Genomic DNA, 23943 nt, shown 5'->3' with positions numbered 1-23943 from the left:
CCTTCTCGATGTCCAACCTATTCAAGGTTGCAACCCCCAACCAAGCTCCTGATCCTGTTTATCCTACTCTACTTCCCCCGCCCCCGCCGTAGCACTTATAACCTTCTAACATGTTCTATAACTTATTTATTATGGTTATTTTTAATGTCTATCTCCCCTTGCACCCCTGTGGATAGGGATGTTAGAGTTTTATTCACTGATGTATCCCAAGCACCACAACTTGGACTGGCCCACACTGGATACTCAACAAATATTCATTGAATGGATGAAATAATTGAATGAAATAATCAATCAGTTAATCAATCATCCAGTCAGTCATATGAAATCATTTCAGGATATTAGCAAGTTTCTGTTAATGGAAAATTTAAAAGTTGAAAAAGGAAAGCTACGTTGGTGTATGTTAAATCTAATAGCCTCATCTCAACTATAATTTGTTCCAAATGTTTTGCTCGTAGGTGAAAACTCATATAAGTGATGATTAATCCCCATTATAATTAAATGTAAAAGCTGTGACATTTCTATTAAAGGAAATATAAGATCAAGCTTCAAGCTGGTAGTATAGATAAGTGTTCGTAATTAACGTACTGTGGATAACTGTAAACTCTGTCATTACACTAATAAAATGTAAAAATTCCTAAAACAACGAGGAACTCTGTGGCAGCTGGAACACTGCCACTTTGCCAGTTGTTCAGAGGCTGTGTAAAAATTAGCACAAACTAGAAGCAACATACATAATGCATTTGGCAGCCATTTTTGCACAACATAAATTTAGAGATGTTTTTTCTTTTCTTTAGATAAAATATCACATCTTGAAGCACGAATATGTGGAGCTGAGATGAATTTCAAACTGGTAAGGGAAATAAACCCTGAAGTAGGCAGTTTAGGTACACCCTGAGTAAACTGTTGCCAGGCTCTGATTTGAGTGAACAAAGGTTGCTTGTGTGGCAAATTTGGGTCCAAAAATTTATGGCTTGAATATGTAGAAAATACGCACAGAGGAATTAGTATATTTATTTTGTTGCAGAGATACCTGGAAAGTCAAACAAAGAGCTCAAATGACAGAACTAGTTATGAAGGTATCAAAAAGTTAAATGGTTTCTTTCCAGAAAGCCAAACCTTCTTACTTCTATCACCCAAAGTGCTATACAGTTAAAAAGATTAGGAAGTCACTGTACAGCCGACTTTCTCAGTCAACGAAGGACATGATTTTTAGTGGACAATTCACACATTATACTCAGCTTGGACAATGACCTCACTCTACTTTAGTTGTAATCAGCCTCACACGTAAATGTGTGTGTGTATGTGTGTGTGTGTGTGTGTGTGTGTGTGTTGGTATCTGATGAATATGTTTGGGTTTCTCTGCAACAGAGAACTGTAACATTTAGATCCAAATTGAGCTGTGCTAAAACAAGAATTAAAATCTGACTTGTTTCATACACTATGTGCCGAGCTATTTTGGAAGAACCAATACAGCTTTTTACTAGATACCAAGTGTTGTGGGCTGAATTCATATGCTGAGGTCCTAACCCCCAGCATCTCAGAATATGGCTGTATTTGGAGATAGGGCCTTTAAATGGATAGTGATTAAGGTAAAATGAAGTGATATGAGTGGGCCCTAATCCAGTATGACTGGTGTCCTTATAAGGAGAAGAGATTAGGACACAGAAACACCCAGAGAAAAGAACATGTAAAGACAGAGAGAAGTTGGCTATCTACTCACCAAGGAAAGAGATCTCAGAAAAATAATTCTGCCAACACCTTGACCTTGGACTTCTAGCCTTCAGAACTATGTGGAAATGAATTTCTATTGTTTAAGCCACCAAGTGTGGGTATTCATTATGGAATAACTAGGAAACTAATACACCATATATGATATGTCTCATTATGTTGTTGCAACAAAAGAAAAATGCACATTTAAAAATCTAGTTTCCAATCACAAATCACAAATATGAATGTCAATGGATACTTAATTTATGCAGTATCGTGAGGGAATAAATCATTTCATATTATGTAAAAATTTCCAGATAACTGAAGCTTGCCTCTTAACAACCCAAAGTTTATATTCTAATCATATCAGATGGAAATCTTCCTAAAATATATCATTACACGCTATTCCCCTTTTAAAATAGAGTATACCATAATGCAACCCTTTTAAAGAATAAAGTTAAAAATTTCAACAAAATTGACAATGGTTAAGTATTCTAATTCAATTATTGGTTTTACCTAAGATTAAGACTAGTTTCTTATGTCTTACTTCTGTGTATTTATCCAAAGAAATCCAAAATACTAATTCAAAAAGATATATGCACTTCTATGCTCATTGCAGCATTATTTACAATAGCCAAGATATGGAAACAACCTAAGTATCCATTGACAGATGAATGGATAAAAAGATTGGCACATATATGCAATGGAATATTAATCAGCCATAAAAAGAATGTAATCTTACCATTTGCGACACCATGGACCTAGAGGGTCTTATGATAAATGAAATAAGTCAGACAGAGAAAGACAAATACCATATGATTTCACTTATATGTGGATTCTAAAAAACAGAATAAGCGAACAAACAAAACAGAAACAAACTTACTTTTGTAATTTGTCCCTCACTTCCAGGTAACATTTCTTGAAACTTTTAGTTCGTCACCTATCTATCAAGCCTTCTGATCTGCCATAGGCTGAGAAATTAGGGAACTAAGCATATGTTAGAACTATGTCTCAAATAACAATCAAAAAAGTTTGAGGGAGGGTCAAAGGAGCTTGCCTATGAGTAAAAACGTTAGCATACTCTTTGTGGCATATATTTTTGCTTCTCAGAAAAGTTTTTCTTCCATTGTTATTTTTACCTGTATTCTTAAGAGTTAACATTGAAAAGTGCATGACCACTATGTTTGAATACGTGAGATTTTAATTTTAATGATATCAATATTTGCATAGTATTGATTTCTGGCCTCCAAAAGAAACATGTATATGAACATATCAACTTTAATAATAACAGATAGCATGTATTAACATTTACTATGTGCCTGGTACTGTGCTAAAAGCTATTTAGGTATCTCATTTAACTACCAACAATGCAAATAATTTATTGAAAGCAAGCAAAGGGATGCAAAATCACTCTGACCTTTTAGGAACTGTGCTTATTGGATAGATATATTATGCAAATGAGCACTACTGGGTCAAATAAAATATTTTAATCTATTTTTTAAAAAGCTACTAGTGAAAACTAATACTATATGCAAGTTCCAAATTAAATATAATCTCAGCACAAGCCAATCATTCTTCTACATGGACCATCACTCCTGAAAACAGCCTGAAAAATAAGAGCTCCTTCTCTCTCCCTTTCCTCTGACACAACATGAATTTATGAAGATATGAGTATATGCAAGGGGCCTCTGGAAGTGGATCACTATATTATGCAGAATTAGGCTGGCATATGAACTCCCACCTCTCAAAAGATATGTACTTAGCACATTTGAAAGTTAATTTTTTCAGTTAATTTTATTAAGATGTAATGCACAACTAAGATTGAACACGGCACCTTGAGCTGAGCTGCCGCTGAGCTCCTGGATGGCTCAGTTGGTTGGAGCATGGGCTCTCAACCACAAGGGTGCCAGTTCGATTCCTTGACTCCCACAAGGGATGGTGGGCTGCGCCCCCTGCAACTAACAATGGCAACTGGACCTGGAGCTGAGCTGTGCCTTCCACAACTAAGACTGAAAGGACAACAAGTTGAAGCTGAACGGTGCCCTCCACAACTAAGATTGAAAGGACAACAACTTGGCTTGGAAAAAAGTCCTGGAAGTACACAGTTCCCCAATAAAGTCCTGTTCCCCTTCCCCAATAAAATCTTTTACAAAACCTTAAAAAAAAGATGTAATGCACAAATAATTAAATGCACAGATCTTAAGGGTTCCGTTTGATTAGGGATACATCCTTGTAGTCAACACCCCAATCAAGATATAGCATACTTCAGTCACCCCAGAGAGTTCCCTTGTGCTCCTTTGCAGTCAGTCTCTCTCCCCAACTATAGGTATTAATACTTATTTTTAAACAAATATAATAGCAGTAATGGTAATAGCTACTGTTTATAGATGGTTAACAACAAGACCATTTACTGAGTACCCACATGCCAGGCACTGTACATATATGGTATTCCATTTAACTCCCATGTCAAAAGTATAATCCCCATTGGTCTGTTTGGAATAAAAGAGCCTGGGTGTTGGGGTGTGTGTGGGGGGGAGGAGGACCAAGAAATTAATTATGCAAGGTCATATAACTACTAAGTGGTGGGATCAAACCTGAACCAAGAATATGTGAATCAGAATCCCTCATGCTACACTATATCACCTCTACACAGATGTGAGTTTTCTGTTAATTCAAAACACACACTAGGTAGTGGAATTAGTGAAGCCACCAGCTCAAACTCGCAATCCCACCTCTATTATAAAAATACCCAAGTACCTTATATTAAGAAGGAAGCAAAGGTTTCAGAGGCTAATACGAATGATAACTAAGGAGGATTACAAGTTCCTCAGCTGAAAACATGCATGTGAATCCTTCACATATTTCTAAAGTACAAGTAATTAGGAGAGGGGGGAAAGGAACAGTTAGTGCTTTAGAAATGGAACCATCCACTTGCCCTTGGTCAACGACAATGCTCTGCCCAGGAGCCACAGGTGAGGTACTGTGCAGCGCTGCACTGTTAGTTTATTAGAAAAGCCAGGAGGCAAACACCTGGATTGAACCTTTCGATTCCCCGTTACATTAATTTTATTCAGTGTTTTAAACTCAACCCACTCACATTTACAAAACACTTCACACAGACTACTTCCCTCATGAATGGAGCTCCATTCACATCTCACTTAAAACATCAAACTCATTCTGAAATGACTGAGGTTAAAGCTTCTTCAGTATCAATTTGCAAGTATTATAGATACATAAAAAAAAACTAGGCACACAAATGCAGGAGGTTAGTATGAGGCAGCCTCTTTAAGGGGATCTATACTGAAATGAAGCAGCTAGGTAAGGCACACAGGTAGGCTTTCAGGAACCCACAGGACTGGTGCCAAACTGTCTTGTGGAGGTGGGTATTTGATTCCCCAGAGGAAAGATGTTATGAGAATTACCACCCTTGAGTGGTACCAGCTTAACATCTTGGGAATCAATATGTCTCATGTTTCCCCAAACTTGGAGTTGTTTTCTAGAAGTCCCTCCCCTCGGTTCCCCTGTGGTCTCCCTGAATCCCTTAACATGTTGGGGAAGGGGAGGTTCTCTCCCTTTCAGAAACGAATTGTCTCTGGCAGGTTCAAGACTTCAGGACGTGTATTTACTGAATTCTAAACATTTAACAACCCCCCAGCCCGAAGAAAGACAACAATTACAACACAAAAATACGCCCGCCCTCCACAACACCGGAGCCTCCTTTTTCCTGCGCTAAACAAGAGCACTGCTTCGTGCAACAGAAGCGCTCGATCTCACCTAGAAATACCCCAAGTCCCAGGTCCACAGCGGGTTGTAATGGGGGAAAGCCAGGGGAGGGTGCTGATTCTCGATAATTAGTGGGAGTTACACAGGGGCCCCCCTGAGGATCCGCGCTCCCTCGCCCGGCACCCTGGGGCCCGATCGCTCGAAGCCACCTGGACATTTTGGCGCCACCAGATAGTTCAGCAAAGCCACTCCGCTGGCGACATGGGCAAGGCCCAGAGGGGCGTGGCCCGGGGGCGGCAGCTTCTTCACCCTGCAGGGTCGGCAGTCCCAGGGGAGGGGGTGCAAGCTGACACAAGTTCCGGTTGTCTCCCCTGGGGCTGGGGAAGTCTAGGGAGGCGTGCGAGAGTGGCCGGGATCCCTGTGCGGCCAGAGCCGCCACATGGGCCGTGGAAGGGGTGGCCAGGAGTCCTCCGCCGAGGGTGCGCGGGGGCGGTTCCCTCCTGCAAGGGCCCCCACCACTCCCTGGGAGTCGAAGTGGCCGAGCTAGGCGCCCCCAGCCGCTGAGTTGCGGCCACGTGCCCGCGCGGCCACCAATGCCCTTGACAGCGGGTAGGCGGGGCGTCGGAGGCGCCCGACAGGCCAGAGGGGCGGCTACCTGGTTCTTAAGGCGCATCTTCTCTGTGGCGCGGTCCCGCCAGCGGTGGCGGAGGCTGGGCGGGGCGCCGCAGGCAGGAGGATGTCCACCAAGTAGCACCGCGGTAGCTCTCCTGCAGGCTCTCAAGCCGGCTCAGCGCTGCGCCGCCGCTTCGCCGCCCACACCGTTGTTGGCGCCGCCACCCTCACTGCGGCCTCCAGGGGGCGCCTCTCCTGGGCAACGGGAGGACCGATCCCTGCGAGTCAAGCTCTGGTAGTGGCCCTGGCTCCTAGCCCTGGGCTTGGCATCGGGTCTATCCTCAAAAAGTTGAATGAGTAAAAATTTAAGCACAGGTAGCAGTATTGGAGGCATACTGCTACCTGTGCTTAAAGTTTCAGTGAGGTAGCTTCTTTGCAGTTCAAGCCCATCATTTGGACAAATGCTATTGGCAAAACACTGTTAGGCCCTGACGCTTTGCTTTACAATCATGACCAATTTGGAACCTTTAGAATAAATCTTACCCTTTGGGCAAAGGTGCTTTAGGAAGGTGGCCTGTCTCCAGCGGGAATGTGGGCCCCTTAAGTGGATCCTTCAAGCCATGTTTGACCAGTCGATCGGTGTCTAAGATATGTCCAAAGTGAAAAATGGAGACAAATATTGACATCACTTAGCCCCAAACAAAATGACCAGGACTTTTGTGCACTATGAGATTTCAGGTAAAAAGTTTGTTGGACTTCAGTTACTCTGTGGCCTCCTAAACCCAGGGCCGGACTAATATTTCTGTGGTTTAGGAGGCCATGGAATAACTGAAGTCCAACAAACATTTTCACCTGAAATCACAGTGTTTTTAGGACTTGATCCATTCAAACCTTCAAAGAGACCCAAATAAACTAAAAAGGAGGCCTAGGTAGAAAAAGGACTTGGAATAACAAAAGAAACAAATTTGATGTTGGTTTCATTATAATAATAGCTGTTGGTTATTGAGCACTTATTATGTGTACTTTCCATGCATTATCTCATTTAATCCAATTTTTAAATGGTTTTATTCTTAGTGCAGCCTTAAAACTGAACAATCCCTCCTAGACTAAAAGAGCTGTTTTCCCATTGTGGCTTTTGGCCATGTAACACAAACGAGTTTTGTTCCTGGGCAGGTAGGAATATACCAACTCAAAATTCTAATAACTGGTATCCTTTGATTAAGCAGTTCTACTTTTATAAATTTATCTTAAGGAAATAATCATTAATGTGTTCAAAGACTTGACTCTATGATTGTTTACTATAGCATTCTTTGAAATATGGAAAAATTGAAGTGTTTAATGGTCAACACAGGGGATTGATCACCTGTACAATGGAATATTCTGCGGACATTAAGAATGATATAGTTAATGAATATTTATCAACATGGAAAGATGTTCACAATGTATTTCAAAGTGAGAAAAGTAAATCACAAAATTGTATACTCAGAATGATCCTGTTTTTGAAAGAGTAACTGTGGCTAATTTGGAAGGGGGATCATGAGTGATTTTTACTTCTCCTCTTTTGCTTTACTATATTTTTTTAAATGTTAATGGTAAATATTTATTATTTTAGAATTAAAACAAATTTTGCTTTCAATGTATTACTATCTCTGATTGTTCAAAGTACCTACAGTGAGCAAAGCACTGTGTCAAGGGCTGGCAGACAAGAATTCAGTACAGTTTTGCACAGTAAAAACATAGTCCTAACCACTATAGTTTAGGTATAAATCAGACCTAGGTTCCAAATCTTAGCTTTGCCCTCTTTGAGACATGTCATCCTGAACAAGTTATTTGGATTTTCTAAGTATAAAAACAGTAATAATAATAATAACTAACATTTATTGAGAATTTACTTTGTGCTGGGCACTGTACTAAGTAAGCATTCTGTATGTAGTGTCATCCCCACATTAGTTGATGAGGAAATTGAGGCATAAATTGAAGGAAATTAAATAACTTGCCCAACTTTACACAGCTAGATAAATACTCACATCGTTGTGTGATTATGAGGGTTAAATGCACGGGGGCACTTAAAGCATTTGGTGTAACACACTGTCAGATTAGGTAGATAGATAGACAGACAGACAGACAGACAGACAGATGATAGGTACATGTCATTTTTAATAATTTAGGCACAACACTTGTAGCAAGTCCTGCTCTATCTATTACTCAAATCACCTCTCCAGGAAATCTAATTGGGCAATTTCCTGTGGTGGGTAAGAGCATGGGCTCTAAAGCCTGCTTTGGTTTGAATCCCAGCTCTTCCACTTATTAGCTCTGTGATCTTGGGTAAGTTACTTAACCTCTTTGTGCCTCAGTTTTCTTGTTTGTAAGATAAACATGATATTAGAACTGATTTCATGGGAGTTGCTTTGAGCATTAAATGAGTTAACAAAGAAAGCAATAAGAATAGTGCCTGGTAAACCTAGAATTTTAAAAAATGATGATACATTTTACAAATTTTAAGTTCCTTTGTTACACTAATATAAAGATTTTGGTATATGTTCCTTATATTGAGATCTGAACATATTGTTATTTAATGCCAAAAGGTTATGTAAATGCACAGCCTGTCAGAATTCATAGTAGGAATTTGCCGCCATATAAAAGAAACCCACATAGCATTTTCCTGTGCTTATTTACACTGCTAAAACAGAAGTAAAAAACCCAGACACAAGATATACAAAAAATACCAATTCTTTCTGTCTTAACTTTGACAAAATCAGTTCAGCCATGAATTCTTCAAAGAAAAGGATCTGGCATATTTAGGACTTTACTGTGTCATGTATTCTCTGGATTTATAAGGTCTTTTGAAAACAACTGAAAACTTCCACACACAGATAAAAATAATATATCTTCAATTTTATAATCAAATATGTTAAGGTAATACTACTTTTGAAAAATCTCATAAAAAGAGCCAATCACACCTAGGATTAAGAACCATGCTACAGGAAAAATAAGAAAACTGTTTCTTATCAAATGAAGACAACTTTTAGGCATATATATATATTTTTTTTTTTTTTTTTTTTTACCTAAATATAATTGAAATGTTAATTTTATCAGCAATGTATTAACTATCTAAAACAAGTGTTTTGGAATTATGTTAAATTCTCCAAAGTATGATGTCAATTTACATTCCTTCCCAATACAAACCATAAGTAGAATCTGTGATAATTTTGCAATTACAAGTCACACTGTGGCTCTAGGAGAGTCAACTTTAATAACAAAGCAATTAGAAAGAGCATGGAAACTTACCTTCTTCCTTTGAAAGGCAATTCCTGTATTAAGAGTAATGTTATTGTTCTTTAAAAGTCCTGAATCTTCACAGAAAGGCGTTACAAGCTCATCATGCACCTTAATTATAAGGGCACCTGTGTTTCTTTGTTTATCTGGTTGGTTGGGCCTGACGCTTTGATTTGTCACACTCCTCCCCATCCCTCCCTATTTCTCTCTTAATGAGAACAATTTAACAATAGTATCCCTACAACCTCGAAGGCTCAAATAACGACTGGGGAGGAACAGAGGTATTAGTTATGTTGGGGAGCACTTGTTGCTTAACATTCACGTTAAGGGCTAAAATTCAAGGTTAGTAATCAACTTGGAGGATAGATCAATTTTAAAATATGCTAGAGGTTTCAGAGCATGAGACCCCACCCACTATCCATCCCCACCCCCTTTCTTCCCCAGTCCTCAGCAACCCTCTCGCCTAACTGTGGAAGCAATGTGATATTAGATGGAGTTAGATTAATCCCATCTCTGTCATTCAGGAGTCCTATGATCTCTGGCAAGTTCCTTAATCTCTCTGAGACTCAGTTTCTGTATAATAAAGGTAACAGTACTTACACCACATGTTATGGAGTTGATTTTTAATGTTAATGGGAACAGTGTGTAAAGTAACTACTTAATACAAGTTGCTTCTCTTTCTCCTTTTCCCTCTGCATTGGGAACATTACAAAAAGTCTCCAACTATGCACATCCATAGAAGAATAGGCATTTGTGAAGGTGTGGTATTTGAGAAATTTGGGAATTTGATGTAAGATAGAAAATGTATCTGTGGTCTTCATCATCAATATCTACTGAAAGGAAAGGAAAGAATCCCATCCATTCAGCAGTTATTTGTTGAGCAGCCGCTAGGTCTAGAGCTCATGCTAACCACTGGCGGTAGAGAGTTGTCTTCTGTCCTCAAGAATATTACAGCCTGAGAGGACACAGGTGAGGAAATGACAGACAGTGACAATACAATGCCACAGTGTAACAAGTACTAAAATAGAGAGAACCACCAGGGACTATGAGAGCATAGAGTAAGGGCATTGAAAGTAGCCTGGGGTAAAGGGAGGTAGGTAGGTGGGAGGGGGGTCTGGGAAGTTTCCTGGGAAAATTCTTGAATTGGGTTTTCAAGAACAAGTAAGAGTTAGAAGATGAAAGACAGAGCATCAGGCTTCAGAGAGGTGCGTTAAAAACACACACACACACACAAAACACTGCTCTACAGTAGTGTGAAGGAAATAGGGCATTCCATTGTCAGAATGAGAGTACATTGTAATGCCATTGACTATTATGAATACAACAGAATTTGTGCATTTTCTAATGTTTCATCACATGAGATTTTAATGAGAACAATGACTAAACTCTGTTTCCGAGTAAACCAATGAGCATATGTTCTGAAACATTTGATTAGAGCCTTTGCTCTAACAGTTTCAACTATTCTTAGTTGCTCTTTAACAGTTACAGTTTGCACTTAATAGATTTGATAATTAATTGCTTCGTAGTAGGAAATAACTCAGCCAATCATGACATGCAGGAAATGGTAAGAAAAAGAGTATTCAGTCTTTATGTAGGTTTTCCTGCTGGAAAGGATCTTAGAGATCATTGATTTCATCCTCCTCATTTTACTGGTACGGTGTAAAAGTTAGGTCCAGAGAAGCTCGGTGATCTGCCCAAGTTCACACAGCTGATGAGAAGCAGAGCCAGGAATAAACAGTTCTCTGGGCGCTCTGCCCATTGCTTTTACCAATAACAATAGCTACCCTTTACTGGGCATTTCCAACTTGTTGACGTGATAGCCAAAATCTCTACATATTATTTCATTTTCTTGACATCTCCAGTCTAATACTTATGCCTGAATCCTCTTAGAATAGAGCAGGGAATAAATAATTTTAGAAAGTAAGTATTTATTGTGTAGGTACCAGTGAATACAGAAACATAGAGCTTATTTCATTAGCCGGTTAATGCATTTCTCTTAAAGCCAACTTTAGTTTTATACACTTTTAAATTTTGTGTCTAAGAGTCTCCTCTATGAGTTTTATTTAATTCAGTTCAATCTGCCAAATATTTAGTGAGTCCTTGTGATAGGAAAGGCGAGTCTTTTCTATTGCATTCTCTCTGGATGTCAGGCTTCATGAGAGGCTGTGTCATGCCAGGAAAAAACACAAGCTTGGGAGTCAGATGGGCTTAGGTTCAAATCCCAGCTCCACAACTGTCTCAGGGATCTTGGGGAACTTACCTATTTGCCTTATCTATAAAATGAGGGTGAGATAGAATTGTATACTTGAAACCTATATAATTTTATTAACCAGTATCACCCCAACAAATTGAATTTAAAAAATGAAAGTATGAATTAAATCTACCTTAAAGGGTTGTTCTATCGATGAAAATGAATGAAATAAATAAATGGAATCCATTTTGTTCCTGACCATTTGTTCTGCAGATAACTCATATTCTTAAGCTGAGCAGCATTCTGTTAAAGGTCACTTATTATAATTTGGGGGAGATTGAATTTTCCAAATGTGGCTACAACAGTATATCCCAACTGACCTGCTCTTCTGCAATGTGACCTTCCTACTCCCTCACCAAGAGAGGAATCTAATTCCCTCCCCCTTGAATCTGGGTCACTCTTAGTGACTCTGGGTCACGCTATCAACTGTCCATTCCTTCCACCTGGTAGGAATGCAGATGTTATGGTAGGAGCTGAAGTACAAGTTGTTAGGACAACAAAACAGACAGACTGAAACATGGTTGATTATGTGTGTTGTCATTGCAGTTGTGGGCTACATACCCTGACTTTTATGTGACAGAGAAATAAACTATGTTGTTTAGCCCACTTATTTTGGACCTTTCTGTCACAGCAGCCTAACTATAGATTGTAACCAACACAATTAGAGAAACTATCATGAATCTAATGTGCCTGATATAAGGCATATGCTCAATAGTAAGTAGCTAGCACATTTCAAATTCCAAAACCATCCACTGCCCTCCAGGACATAATCCCACCTTTCTGGGTGATATACCTGGCTCATTGACTTCTTCTGAATAGGCTTGCTGCTACCTCTGCCCTCTGAGTCATAAACAGACAATAGTAATCTTTTAAATCACTCAATCCCATCAGTCCTTGAACTCCTCATCTCCAATGACTCACTTGCCCTCCATTTCAGCCACCTTATTTCACAGTCTACCCCAGGCTTCATCATAGCACTAAATGGCCCTACCTGTAAATTTCACAATTCTGCCATTCTTCTCTCTGATTCCTGCTTGTGGTCACCTCCCTTACTCTCTCTGTTACCAACTCAGTTTTCATTCTCATCATGTTCTTCACTCCTAGGACCTATCCTGTGTGTTTAGTATGATTTTCTGACTGGCATTTCTACTGAGCATGGGCCATACAGTCAGCATTTTCCCTACCACCCTAGAATCTGGTCCTACCCGCTTCACTTTCTGCCATTCCCACCTGGTCAACCCCAGCTTGGGGCTCCACTGGACTCCCACAGCCCCTGCACAGTCCTCTATCACAACTGCTATCACCCTGCTTTGTCAATTGCAGTTTCTGTGTCTGTCTCCCAACTAGACTATGAGCTTTTTGAGGTTGGAGAATGACTTACTCATCCGTGTAACTACAATTTCCAGCAAAAACACATCTATTCGTTGGAACATCCCAGTTTTCTCTGCTTCCATGCCGTCACTTACACCATTCCTCCCTGGGACTATTTTCCCTCTACCGCATTGTTTCCTTTTAACATCAGACAAATCCTAGAAGATTCATCTCAGATGCCACCTCCAAGAAGCTTTTCCTGATACACTTTCCTCCTTTGGAGTTCCAAAACATTTCATTGGTATTTCTTTGCAGGCACTTTGATTTTACAGTCAACTCAATGATGGAGTACCTACTATTCACTCAGCAATATGCTACCCACTCGCTCTTGGCTATTATCATTCACTCCTCATAAGTACCCAGTCATCTTGATTTTGCAGATGAGGAAACTGAAGCTCTGAAGGGTGAGGTGACTTTGCCCAAAGTCATACTAGCAAGTGGCGGGACCAGGATGCCCTCCCAGGTCAGTATTCTTGTGCTGAATCGTGTTGCCCCATGTATGCTTTTGGCTTTTGTCCCTTGTGTAAATGTCTTGTCCCTGTGTGAGCTCTTTGTGGGCAACAGCTGTATTTCTCACCTTTGTGTCTCCTCTAACATCTAGCCCAGTTTCTTGAACATAGTGGGTGCAACAAAATGAACAGAAAATAAAATACTGATTCAGAGAATCTCAGAAAACATCTAGAAGGCAGCATGCAGACCCCTCCCTCCACTCCCATTTCTCTCTCACTGACTCAAGGGGCCTGGCTGCCAATGGGCTCACACCCACTCTTCAAGGAGCAGGTGTTAACTCAAACAGCCTCATTAATAATCTGTGGGGCTCCTGCACTAATTACAGTGGAGTTTTAACTGTATCCAGGTTCCCACAATTCAACAGCTTCTATTTTTAACCCATAACGGTAGGATTCAGAAGAGGGGTGAACAGAATCTAGTATTCTCCCACATCATACTATGTACCCTTCTCGTGTTCCAGAGGAAAAGAACTTGTTAAAAAGCAAGAAAATACATTAAATCAGCTATGTAAATTGTGATTCATATTGCACAGTTTATCTGTTCCCTGGCTGTGTGTTACAATTTTTTAACCAAAATAAATCTAAAAACAAAGAAAATTTACCAAGCTACTACCAACCATGACAGAATAAGCACCCCTTTCCCCAGCCATGTAGTTCTCATGATACTTCAGCAATTTCAAATATTCCTTTACTTCTAAATATTATTTCTCTCCTAGGAAGGGAGGCCCAGGTCCCATAAGGTTCAGTTTGGTTTTGTTTCCTGTCTGTTTCCCCATTTCACTTCGAACTTCATGAAGCTGGAACTCTGTTAATTATTTCCTGTGAACCCAGCTCTTGGAAGAACACTTAGCACTGATTACACATCATGAGTGTTTGTTGGAGGAATAAATAATCCAGCTTGGTATTATTCAAACTTTTAAAACACTGTACAAGGTAAAAAATATAATTTATGTTCTCCTCTATCTCCCTCTGAAATAAACATTTTATGAAACAATACTTGACTACCTGCAATGTGCTCTGTTTTCTATCCAATCCTACACTATCTTATTATCTTATTTCTTTTAAATGCTGGCTGTGACCCAAAAAATTGATTCATGACAACACTAAGGAGTTCCACACATAATATGGATCATATTGGATTAGTTATAGGAGCTATATTTTATTTTGTACATTGGCATTTTATTTACCATCGCCATTTCGATTTTCAAGTGTTAAGTGAGGACATAAATAAAAAAATAAACATATGCGGAGAAATGCTTCACAGAGAACAGACAATAACTTGCCTTTGTGGGTCTCACAGTATTGAAACTTTGCTGCTTTGCCTTGGAAACACCCTCAAAGCCTGGGGTCAGAATGAGTCATTCTTGCCAATGAGTGTTTCCCAAAATGTATGTATCCATTGTTCCTTGGGCCAGCAAGTAATAATAACACCTAACATTTACTGAGCACTTACTAAGTTCCAGGTATTGTTTTCCTAATCATTTTATATGTATATCCTCACAAAAGACTTTTAAGTAAGAACTATTATCATTGCCATTTTATAGATGAGAAAACATAGGCACAAAAAGACTCACACTGCTGGAAAATAGTGGAACCAGTTGAACCCAGGTGTTGACTGGGCAAAATAATTCTCCAGGTAGTCCACTAAAAGAAGGTTTATTTGGGAAAATAAAAAGAAACAAAACCACCACAACAGTGTGAGAATGCACACCTCCAGCTAGAGTTCTAACCGGCTGCACACGTGCAAAAAAAAGAGACCCCTTCCCAAAAGGCCCACCCCTCAATATAAATTCTCCTCCAGAAGTTGGAACCATAAAGTTTTAACAGGAAGTCAGGACTAGAGAGTAACAGAGAGCCCAGCTCTGCCCATAGACCTCCCAGGTTAGTCATCTTAAGGTGCCAGTTCACTTTTATCACAGGTATCCTAAGAAGATGTATAGATCATAGCTAGACTACTACATTCAAATCTTGTCTCTGCCTCTTAATAATTGTGAAACCTTTGCAAGTTACTTAACATCTCTGTGCCTGTGTTTTCTCAACTATAAAATGAAGTTGTTGATAATATTAATAGTTCCCACCCAAATGATTTGTTGGGAAGATTAGGGCAGTTTATGTGTAGTACTTAGAACAATTCCTGGGGCAAGGTAAGCGCTTATTAAGTGTTTGCTCTTATGATGGCTTCAGAATCTGCCCTCTAAACCACTCTACTATACTGCCTTTATAGTTTCTAGATGTGTTTTCCATAGTGAAAGAAACATTTGCACTGAAAAGGACTGTAGAGATCAGCTTAATTACTTATAGTAAAATAAGACCAGGTCTTACATTAATTTTTGCTCCAAAAGACGCATTAGAGCTGATTGTCCAGCTAGGTCTTATTTTTGGGGAAACACGGTAGTTCCCCTTGGTCATTTCACAGGTAGGGATGGCTGAGAGGAAAAGGGGCTTGTTTATCCAAATGTATGTGGCAGAGCTGGGACGAGAACTTGGATATCCAGTGTTCCTACCTAGTGTCATTCCTACCACCTCACTTATCCTTCATGTATTTAGTCCCCAAGTTTCTCATGAACACTGTTATCCTGTACATCCCATTTTCTGCATATAATTACTCATAGGTTGCTGGGAGTAAACCTACGTGCTGAATTCTGGGGAGATGCTTTTACTCAACAGGCTATACCGCAAGCATTTGGCTTTCTATGTTTGCTCACTGCAAGTATTTAGTATTTTATTATAACATGTAAGGTTAGAAAACAGAAAATTTGGAGGAAGATAGACCTACCGGTTCTGGCTCCATCCCTTACTCATCTCCTTGTGCCTATCTGTACTCTTGAGGTGCCTCCCTTGTTCCCTGATTAGCTCACAGCCTTGGCTGCCTCCGACCTTCCTGTATCTTCTCCTGCCCCCCGCAGTCTATTCCCACAGCAGCCTAAGGTAGCCTTTTAAAAATGTGGTAATGGCACTGCTGTACTAAAAACCTTTCAGTGCTTTTGCCTTATTTGTAGGGCAAGGACCAAAATCCTTAAAATGGCCCACAAGGCCCTGTTTGTGTTGGCTCCTGCCATCTCTTACGTCACTGTCCCTTGAGCCTGCACTCTACTTCACTTTCTTGGAAGCACCATCATCTCCCCCACCACAGGAACTTTGCATACTCTGTTTCCTTAGTCTTAATTGCTCTTCCTCAGGGCCTTATTTGGTTAATGCCCAGCTTTCTTTCAGCTCTTTCAGTGATTTCTTTTACCTCAACCATCACTTTCTCAGGGAAACCTACCTTTTTCTAAGCTACTTTGTAGAATTTATTATTTTGATGACTTTGTTATTTTACTTTTTTCGTTCTTCCTTGATTAATCTCCCTTTCTTCCACTAGATTATAAACTCTGTGAGGATCAGAATAGTACCTTCTTTCTCTGGCTCTAATTCAGCGCCTGCTATGTATTGATTAGGGTTTTGCTATGCATCTAACCTACATTATATCTAATTGTCATACCAACCCACAAAATAGGCCTAGTGTGTCTTTTATAGGTGAAAGAAACTGAGATTCAGGAAAGTTAAATAACTCACATAAGGTCATATAGCTAGTAAGTGGTGAGGTTAGAATTTGAGTTCAGGTCTTTCTAGTTCTAAAACTGCTATTCTTTCCTTTACCCTGTATTGCCTAAGGAAGCTTTTAATTTCTGTTAAAAAAGAAATTGTCTTAATAGTATGTTAGCTGAATGCTAAATTTCTTTGCTGGGTATGTATATATTTTTGATAGGGAGGATGGCAAGAATTGTGTATCCACATGACTATCTTTGGAAAAATGTTACCTGCCTTCATACAGGTTTCTTTTAAAAACAGATATTAATGACTTAGTTGAGTCCATCTAAATTCCTTGCGTCAGATTTCACTGTGTACATTTGTTTATTTGCTGTGTTTTTTATTCTACCACAGAGATTGGTATTTTAAAAATGAAGTTTGCCCAGGAAAAGCTGAATCAGATATTTGAGATTTAGACTTTGGCTGCCCCACTTTGCTGAGGTTTAGGGTAATGCAATTGTTGTAAACCAAGTAACTTTTATTCATGACTTTCTCATGTTTTCTTTATTTCTACTCATTACAGCATCTTTATTATCAGTTTGAAACAGATTTTTCCTTTTGTATCTTGTTAGTTTTATCTTCCCAGAATTTGTTGTAAGGAAGTAAATTGTAGATTTCACTTTGATTCTGATGCCTCCCTGATCTTCAAAGGTAATATTCCCGCAGAGAGAAGATTGGATTCTAATTTTTTATCTCAGAAAATTATACAGGCAACATATTTGAAGTAGCATGGTGGAAAAATCTAAAAGAAGGAATGAATGCATGAGCTCTCTCCTTTTAAAGACAATACAGATAAGAAAGTAGAAGAAGGAAAGAAAAAATAGGACTACAAAGAGGACAGTTTCCCTCAAGTATTCAATGGCAAATCTAACAAAGAAAACATTTTTTTTTCCTTTAAGGTAAAAATTATCTTGAAGGAAAAATGGGAACTGACTATGATTTTCAAGGCACAATACAGAAAACTATTCTTACTGTAGTTTTTTTTCCAAAAAAGAATGAGCTCATATCCACTCTTTGGAAATATCTTTTAATTCCAACATCCCCTATTGCAAGAGTCCACACTCAGTCCCCTTGGAAATACTGCTTTTATTTGGTGAAAACAAAACCAGAGAGGAGAAGCGTAACTCCCCACTCTTTCAGTGTGGGTTGCACCTAGTGACTTCCTCCACAGAATACAGTACAGAAAGGGGGAAAGAGAGCAACTTTATGGTAGAGAAACCTACAACCACTACCTCAGTCAGATGATCAAAGCCAACATCAACGTCATAAATCATATCAATAGTACCTACCCTTGATATGATGTGATAAAAATGGTACTTTACTTCTGTGAACAACTTCCTCATAACCGCAGGCTAATCATGAGAAAAACATCAGACAAATTGCAATAGAGGGGCATTCTACAAGTTACTTGAGCTATATTCCCCAAAACAGTCAAGATCATCAAAAACAAAGAAAGTCTGAGAAAATGTCATAGCAAAGAGGAGCCTAAGGAGACACGTCAACTAAATGCAATGTGGCATCCTGTATGGGATCTTGGAAAAGAAAATGGACATTAGGAAAACCTAAGGAAATCTGAATAAACCCTGGACTTTAGTTACTAATAGTGTGTCAATATTGGTTCATTAATTGTGACACATGTATGATACTAATATGAGATGTTAATAACAGGGAGATTGGGTGTGGGTTATATGGAAACTCTTTATACTATCGTCTCAATTTTTCAGTATATCTAAAACTGCTATAAAGAAATATCTATTTTAAAACAACAAATAAAAATGCTTGTAGGGTCATTTGAAGAGATTCCATAGGAATTAAGGAAAGCACAGGAACATAATAAGCTTTAACATTGGTACAGAGGTGGCTGGTTTAGGAAATGCCTTAATATGTACTATCTCATTTAATTTCTAAACTGTCTAGTAAAGTAGATACAATTAATTACTCCCGTTTTACAGTTAGGAAAAGTGGATTTAAAAAGATGAGGTGACTTGCTGGGGATTAAAAACGGATCTGACTCTAATTCCGGTGATCTTTCCATCACATTCCAGTTGCCTCTCTATTTACTGTCCCCAAATGTTAGCAACAAAACAGGCAATAACAGCACTAGGGTGTTAATGGTTGATGAACATGAGACAAATGAATAATTCCTGAAGTCTTTCCTATTTGCTCCCAAATGATGTTTACCTAAGATCTTCATTTAAGCATTGGTTAGCGGCATCTTGTCAGGAAAAGTCAATGAATAGTATTTGCTTCTGACAACAAGGGTACTGAATGTGTTACCATTGAGGGTGGATAGTAATATGTGTGGGCGGTAGTTTATTTCTCCTCAGAAAGCGTTGTGTTTTAGGTCTGCACACTTTAGGAATATGACCTTAACTCAAGCCTACTTTAAGCATGTCGCCTCGCTTTTCAGAGTTTGCTGATAATAGATGGTGTTCTGTACTTTGAACTGGGGGAGTGTTCAAAGGCCAGCAATAGTTTGGGGATGGTTTACAAAGCATTCCAGCTGTGGTGGCCATATGCTGCTCCATCTGCCTGTATTGTGTGGGCATTGTTCTGCGGTGTTCCATAGCAGGCCCACTCTTGCTTTTGGATTACAAACTCCTTGGGGTATGGATGTGGTTTTTTGTTTGGACCATTTTACCAGCTGCAGAGCAATACATACCCCTTTTCCCCCTCCAAATGCAGAGGAAATTTAGCTTTTAAAATGGCAATTGTAAAAGCAATGAAAATATACATACGTGAAATTGTATCTTTTGCAATCAGTTTATTGAGAGGCAGGTAGAAGGGCAAACTACCACTTAAACATCTGCTAAGACACATATAGAAACAACAGCAATCATTGGATATTATTAAATGTAGTTATGTGAGATGAACTCACCATACAGAATCTGTCTCTAATCCCATCAGGGAAGCTGGTTTCTAATCATGGATCTCGCTAGATGTCTGATGGGTTGCTGGCTTGGGTCTCTGCCAGATCTTAGTTTGAGAGTGGGTGTGGGACATACACAAAAATGTAAAGAACAGGTCTCCACAATAAATGTTGTTTTTAACTTCCGATATTGCTGGAAACTACTGGAAAGAAAGTCCAGATTATTTTGATCACCTTTGGGGGCATTTAGAAAGAGGATGTTTTTAGCACCTTTGGGGTTCAAATCATTTATAGGGCTTCAGAGACTATACTCAACTCCTTACCCATACAGATGCCATTTTCTCCTGCTCACTTTATTGTTGAGTCACCCCAGATCATCTACAGTTTCCTGAGTATTTAAGCTGTATTCTTTCTTTCCCTGTGTTCCTCACATCTCTTACTGTTTCTTTCACCTGGAATCCTTCCTTTCTTCCCTACTTGTCCTTCAAAAATCAGTTCACATTTTACCTTTGATCATAGCCCAATCCAACTGCAAGTTTAGAATAGGCGCACCTTCTTTGTATTCCCCAAATACTTGTATATGTAGCTATTATAGCTTTCATTTGTTCATTCATTTATTCAGTCATACATTAAAAAAGTATTTATTAAATACTTTGCATCAGAAGCTGTTCTAGCTGCTAGAGATACAGCAGGACACAAAATAGGTAAGGTGCCTATTCTCATAGGGGAAGGTAGTCAATCCGTAGGCAAATAATTAAACAGAGTTTATGATTTTAGATAGTAAAGAAAAAATCATGGTAATGTGATAGTCAGTGACTAAAGGTGGGAGCTATTTTGATTACATGATCAGGGAAGGTTTGCTTCTCCGGGAAGGTGACATTTGAAAAGAGACCTGTATGAAGTGAGAGAGCAAATTATGTGAAGGTATGAGGGTAGAGCCGTCCAAGCAGAGGGAACAATGAAGGCTGCAAAGGGGAAACAAGCTTGAGGTGTTTGAGGAACAGTAAGGAGCCTGTGTGGCTGGAGCACGGTGGGTGAGGAGGAGCGTGGAAAGAGGTGAGACTGGAAAGGCAGGCCTAGCTAGGTCATGTTGGATGTAAAGGCCAAGGAGAGAACTTTACGGGTTGATGGAGGCAGGATGGGTACCTAGACTTACTGCACTCTAATGCTGTGCCTATCAGAGTATATTTCCTATACATCTTACATTCTATGATACAGCAATGGGAAGTGAAGCCTTACCGACTGTTCAAAACTATGTAATAAAGATGTGTTAAAATGTAATATAAATGTTTTGGAAAAAAATAGTCATATTTATTAATTACGAAAGAAATATATAGTTTCAGGCCCAGTATTAGTCATTGATCTATTTTGATCAACTCAGTGAGGATATGTAGGATTTTTTAACAGGCAGAACTATTCTTGAAAATGGTTATGTTTGTAAATCAGAGAACACCTCCATTCTAATTCCAGATTCATATCACTGATTGTGATATTCAGGTTTCTTTTTGCATATTTTATAAAAAAAAGTCATGGCCTACTGTTTCATTACATTGTCATAAATTTCCAGAGAGTTCTGGGATTTATATATTTGCATACACAATTTCAGGGATACTGAGACTTTTTACTGGACATAGTTAATTTTCAAATCAATCACTTCCTCTTAAAACTAGTAGGAGATGCTTATTAATTTGGACACAAACTAATATTTGCATTCCAACAGTAATTCTGGAAATTTAGGTTCATTGACATCATCATCTATGAATCTCTTCTCAAACTGTCATTCCATTTCTACCATGTAACTCTATGCGTATATCTCTAATTATTTTTATTCTTTTGAGTACTGGAAAATGAGGTTCTAGGTCTCGTGTTCAATCTAACTGTCTTCACTTCCTCGAACAAGTCAGCAACAGCCTTGTTTTACTCCTTACAGTTTCAAGCTGAGTGTGTTTAGGTATTTGTCACATCATGAAGAAAGTCTAATCTTAGTGACACTGGGGGCCTAGCAAAATGGGTGTCTTCGAGTCCTTTACATCCAAGTCTTTTATTTTAGTTCTTCAATAAGTTTAAACGATCAAGTCATCTGATGTCATTAAAATAAACTAGATGTCCATACTTTACTTGCCTTCTTTCAAATATCTACAAATAAGTACCAGTAAAGGATATGAGCATAAAGAAAATTGGAGATCTTAATCCTGCTCCTCCATTAAACCACAGGACACTCAGCACAGCTAGTTCATACTACACACTTTCTTTCTGACAGAGGCATGAAGCCTGGGATACACAACCATTCTCTCCTAATGCAAATAAAGAGTTGGAAACAAATCCCCTCCTTTTCTGCAGGTGCCCCATCTGTGACAAATGCAATCAGCTTTTCCATATTTAAACAAAACTTCTCAAATTTCTTCTCGGCAGATGGTTAAACTCTATCAGTTCATGTGTCCTGGCTAATTGGGTAAAACATTTTCCCTGTAAATATCACAGTCAGAATGTTGGCAAAGGTATCATGTGACAGGCACTTGCACACTCTGCCAGTGGGAGCATAAAGGGATGAGGTCTTTGGGGAGAACAATTCGTCAATATGCTTCAAGAGCCTTGAAAATTTCATCCCCTCTAACCCAGTGACCTCATGCTTAGAAAACCAAACCAAGGAAGTGATCAGAGATGATGATTAAAGATACATGTATAAGGATATTCACTGCACCATCATTTATAGAAGAAAAAAAGTAGGACTTGATTGACTGAAATATCCAAGAAGAAGGAAATGGTTTAATTCATTATGAAACATCTCTAAAATGGACATTTTGCTGCAACAGGAATCATGTTTTCGAAGAATAATTTATGACATGAGAAAATTCTTATGAATTAACATTAAGTGGAAAAACTACAGCATGAACAATACACAGTGTAATATCTCAATCAAAAAATTATTTACGGGTATAATGCATTCTCTAGTCCCATATCCACTGGAGTCACTACATACTAGGGATTTGGTGAGCCCCTCACACCAGGCTCCCCAGTCCGTAGTACTGATGCTGGGAAGAGGAGCCCCCACAACATACAGCTGTTAAAAACAGTGGGGATTCTGACCATCCAGGTGGGATGGAAGGCTGCAGGAAACCCAGACATCCTCTTAAACAGCCTGCACACAGATTCACTTGCTCGTAGGCACTCACCTTGGGCTCAGGAAGGCTGCAGGAAACCCAGACATCCTCTTAAACAGCCTGCACACAGATTCACTTGCTCGTAGGCACTCACCTTGGGCTCAGGTAGAGGGTCAGTGACTCAGGAGGTGTCGGAGACATACGAGGGTCAAGATCGAAGTGTGTGGCTGCAGGGGGAGGACAGGAGAACAGTCAGCACTTTCCTGGTGTGGAGGTCCTTCTCCTGTACAGTCAGCAAGCAGATGCCATCGTTCATGTGTTGAGCCCACCCCCACCATCGCCAAATCTGAATCTGATTGGCCAGGCCAATCAGAGCTCACCAGTGAGCTGGGCTGCTCCACCCTGCTGACTCACTGGGACCCTGTCCCACCCAACTTTCCCAATGCCAGAGGCACTTTCTCCATGAGCAGCTGGCCCCACCCACATTTCACTCTTTCTTGGAAAACTATTGGAGTCCTTGGGCCCCAGGAGGTAGTGACTGGCCTTGGTGTGTGTCGTGCGGGGCGGCCTGCTCGCTGCGCGATTTGTTGTGCGGGGGGGCCTGCGGGGTCTCTGCTCCTGCTCCCCACATAAGAACGCAGGATATGGTGAGGCCAAAAAGGAACACCCACGGAGCCATAGATGGGGAAGTCATACCACTATATTCTCTCTGGCGGCACTATACTCTCACTGGAGGCTGGATCCACACTGTTCGCAAACCACCATCCACGCTTGCCAGCCCAGCCACCATCTTCTTGCTAGCCCCCATTCTTCTCTTTCTCTGCTAGCGTAGCCACATAAGTTATATTAGTGGCCAATGGTTCACTGTTTACAGCTGACGGCCAACTAGCCACAGCTGATGGCCATGCAATCTCAGTTGATGGCCATTTACTACCTGAGCCAGCACCTGTCTAT

The 23943-nt window shown here is 39.7% G+C and overlaps 1 protein-coding gene across 1 annotated transcript in view; it reads right to left on the bottom strand.

Annotated features, from left to right (window-relative positions):
* The window catches only part of ELAVL4 (ELAV like RNA binding protein 4), a 147453-nt gene extending 141221 nt beyond the window's left edge, over positions 1–6232 (bottom strand). The window contains exon 1 of the mRNA XM_019710570.2: positions 6086–6232. Coding sequence (XP_019566129.1) covers positions 6086–6103 — 18 coding nt within the window. The 5' untranslated portion in view covers positions 6104–6232. The remainder of the gene's footprint in view (positions 1–6085) is intronic.
* Positions 6233–23943: the final 17711 nt, after the last annotated feature.

The sequence above is a fragment of the Rhinolophus sinicus genome, linkage group LG06, assembly GCF_036562045.2.
Source record: "Rhinolophus sinicus isolate RSC01 linkage group LG06, ASM3656204v1, whole genome shotgun sequence".
Lineage (NCBI taxonomy): Eukaryota > Metazoa > Chordata > Mammalia > Chiroptera > Rhinolophidae > Rhinolophus > Rhinolophus sinicus.
This window is presented reverse-complemented; position numbering and strand designations above follow the sequence as displayed.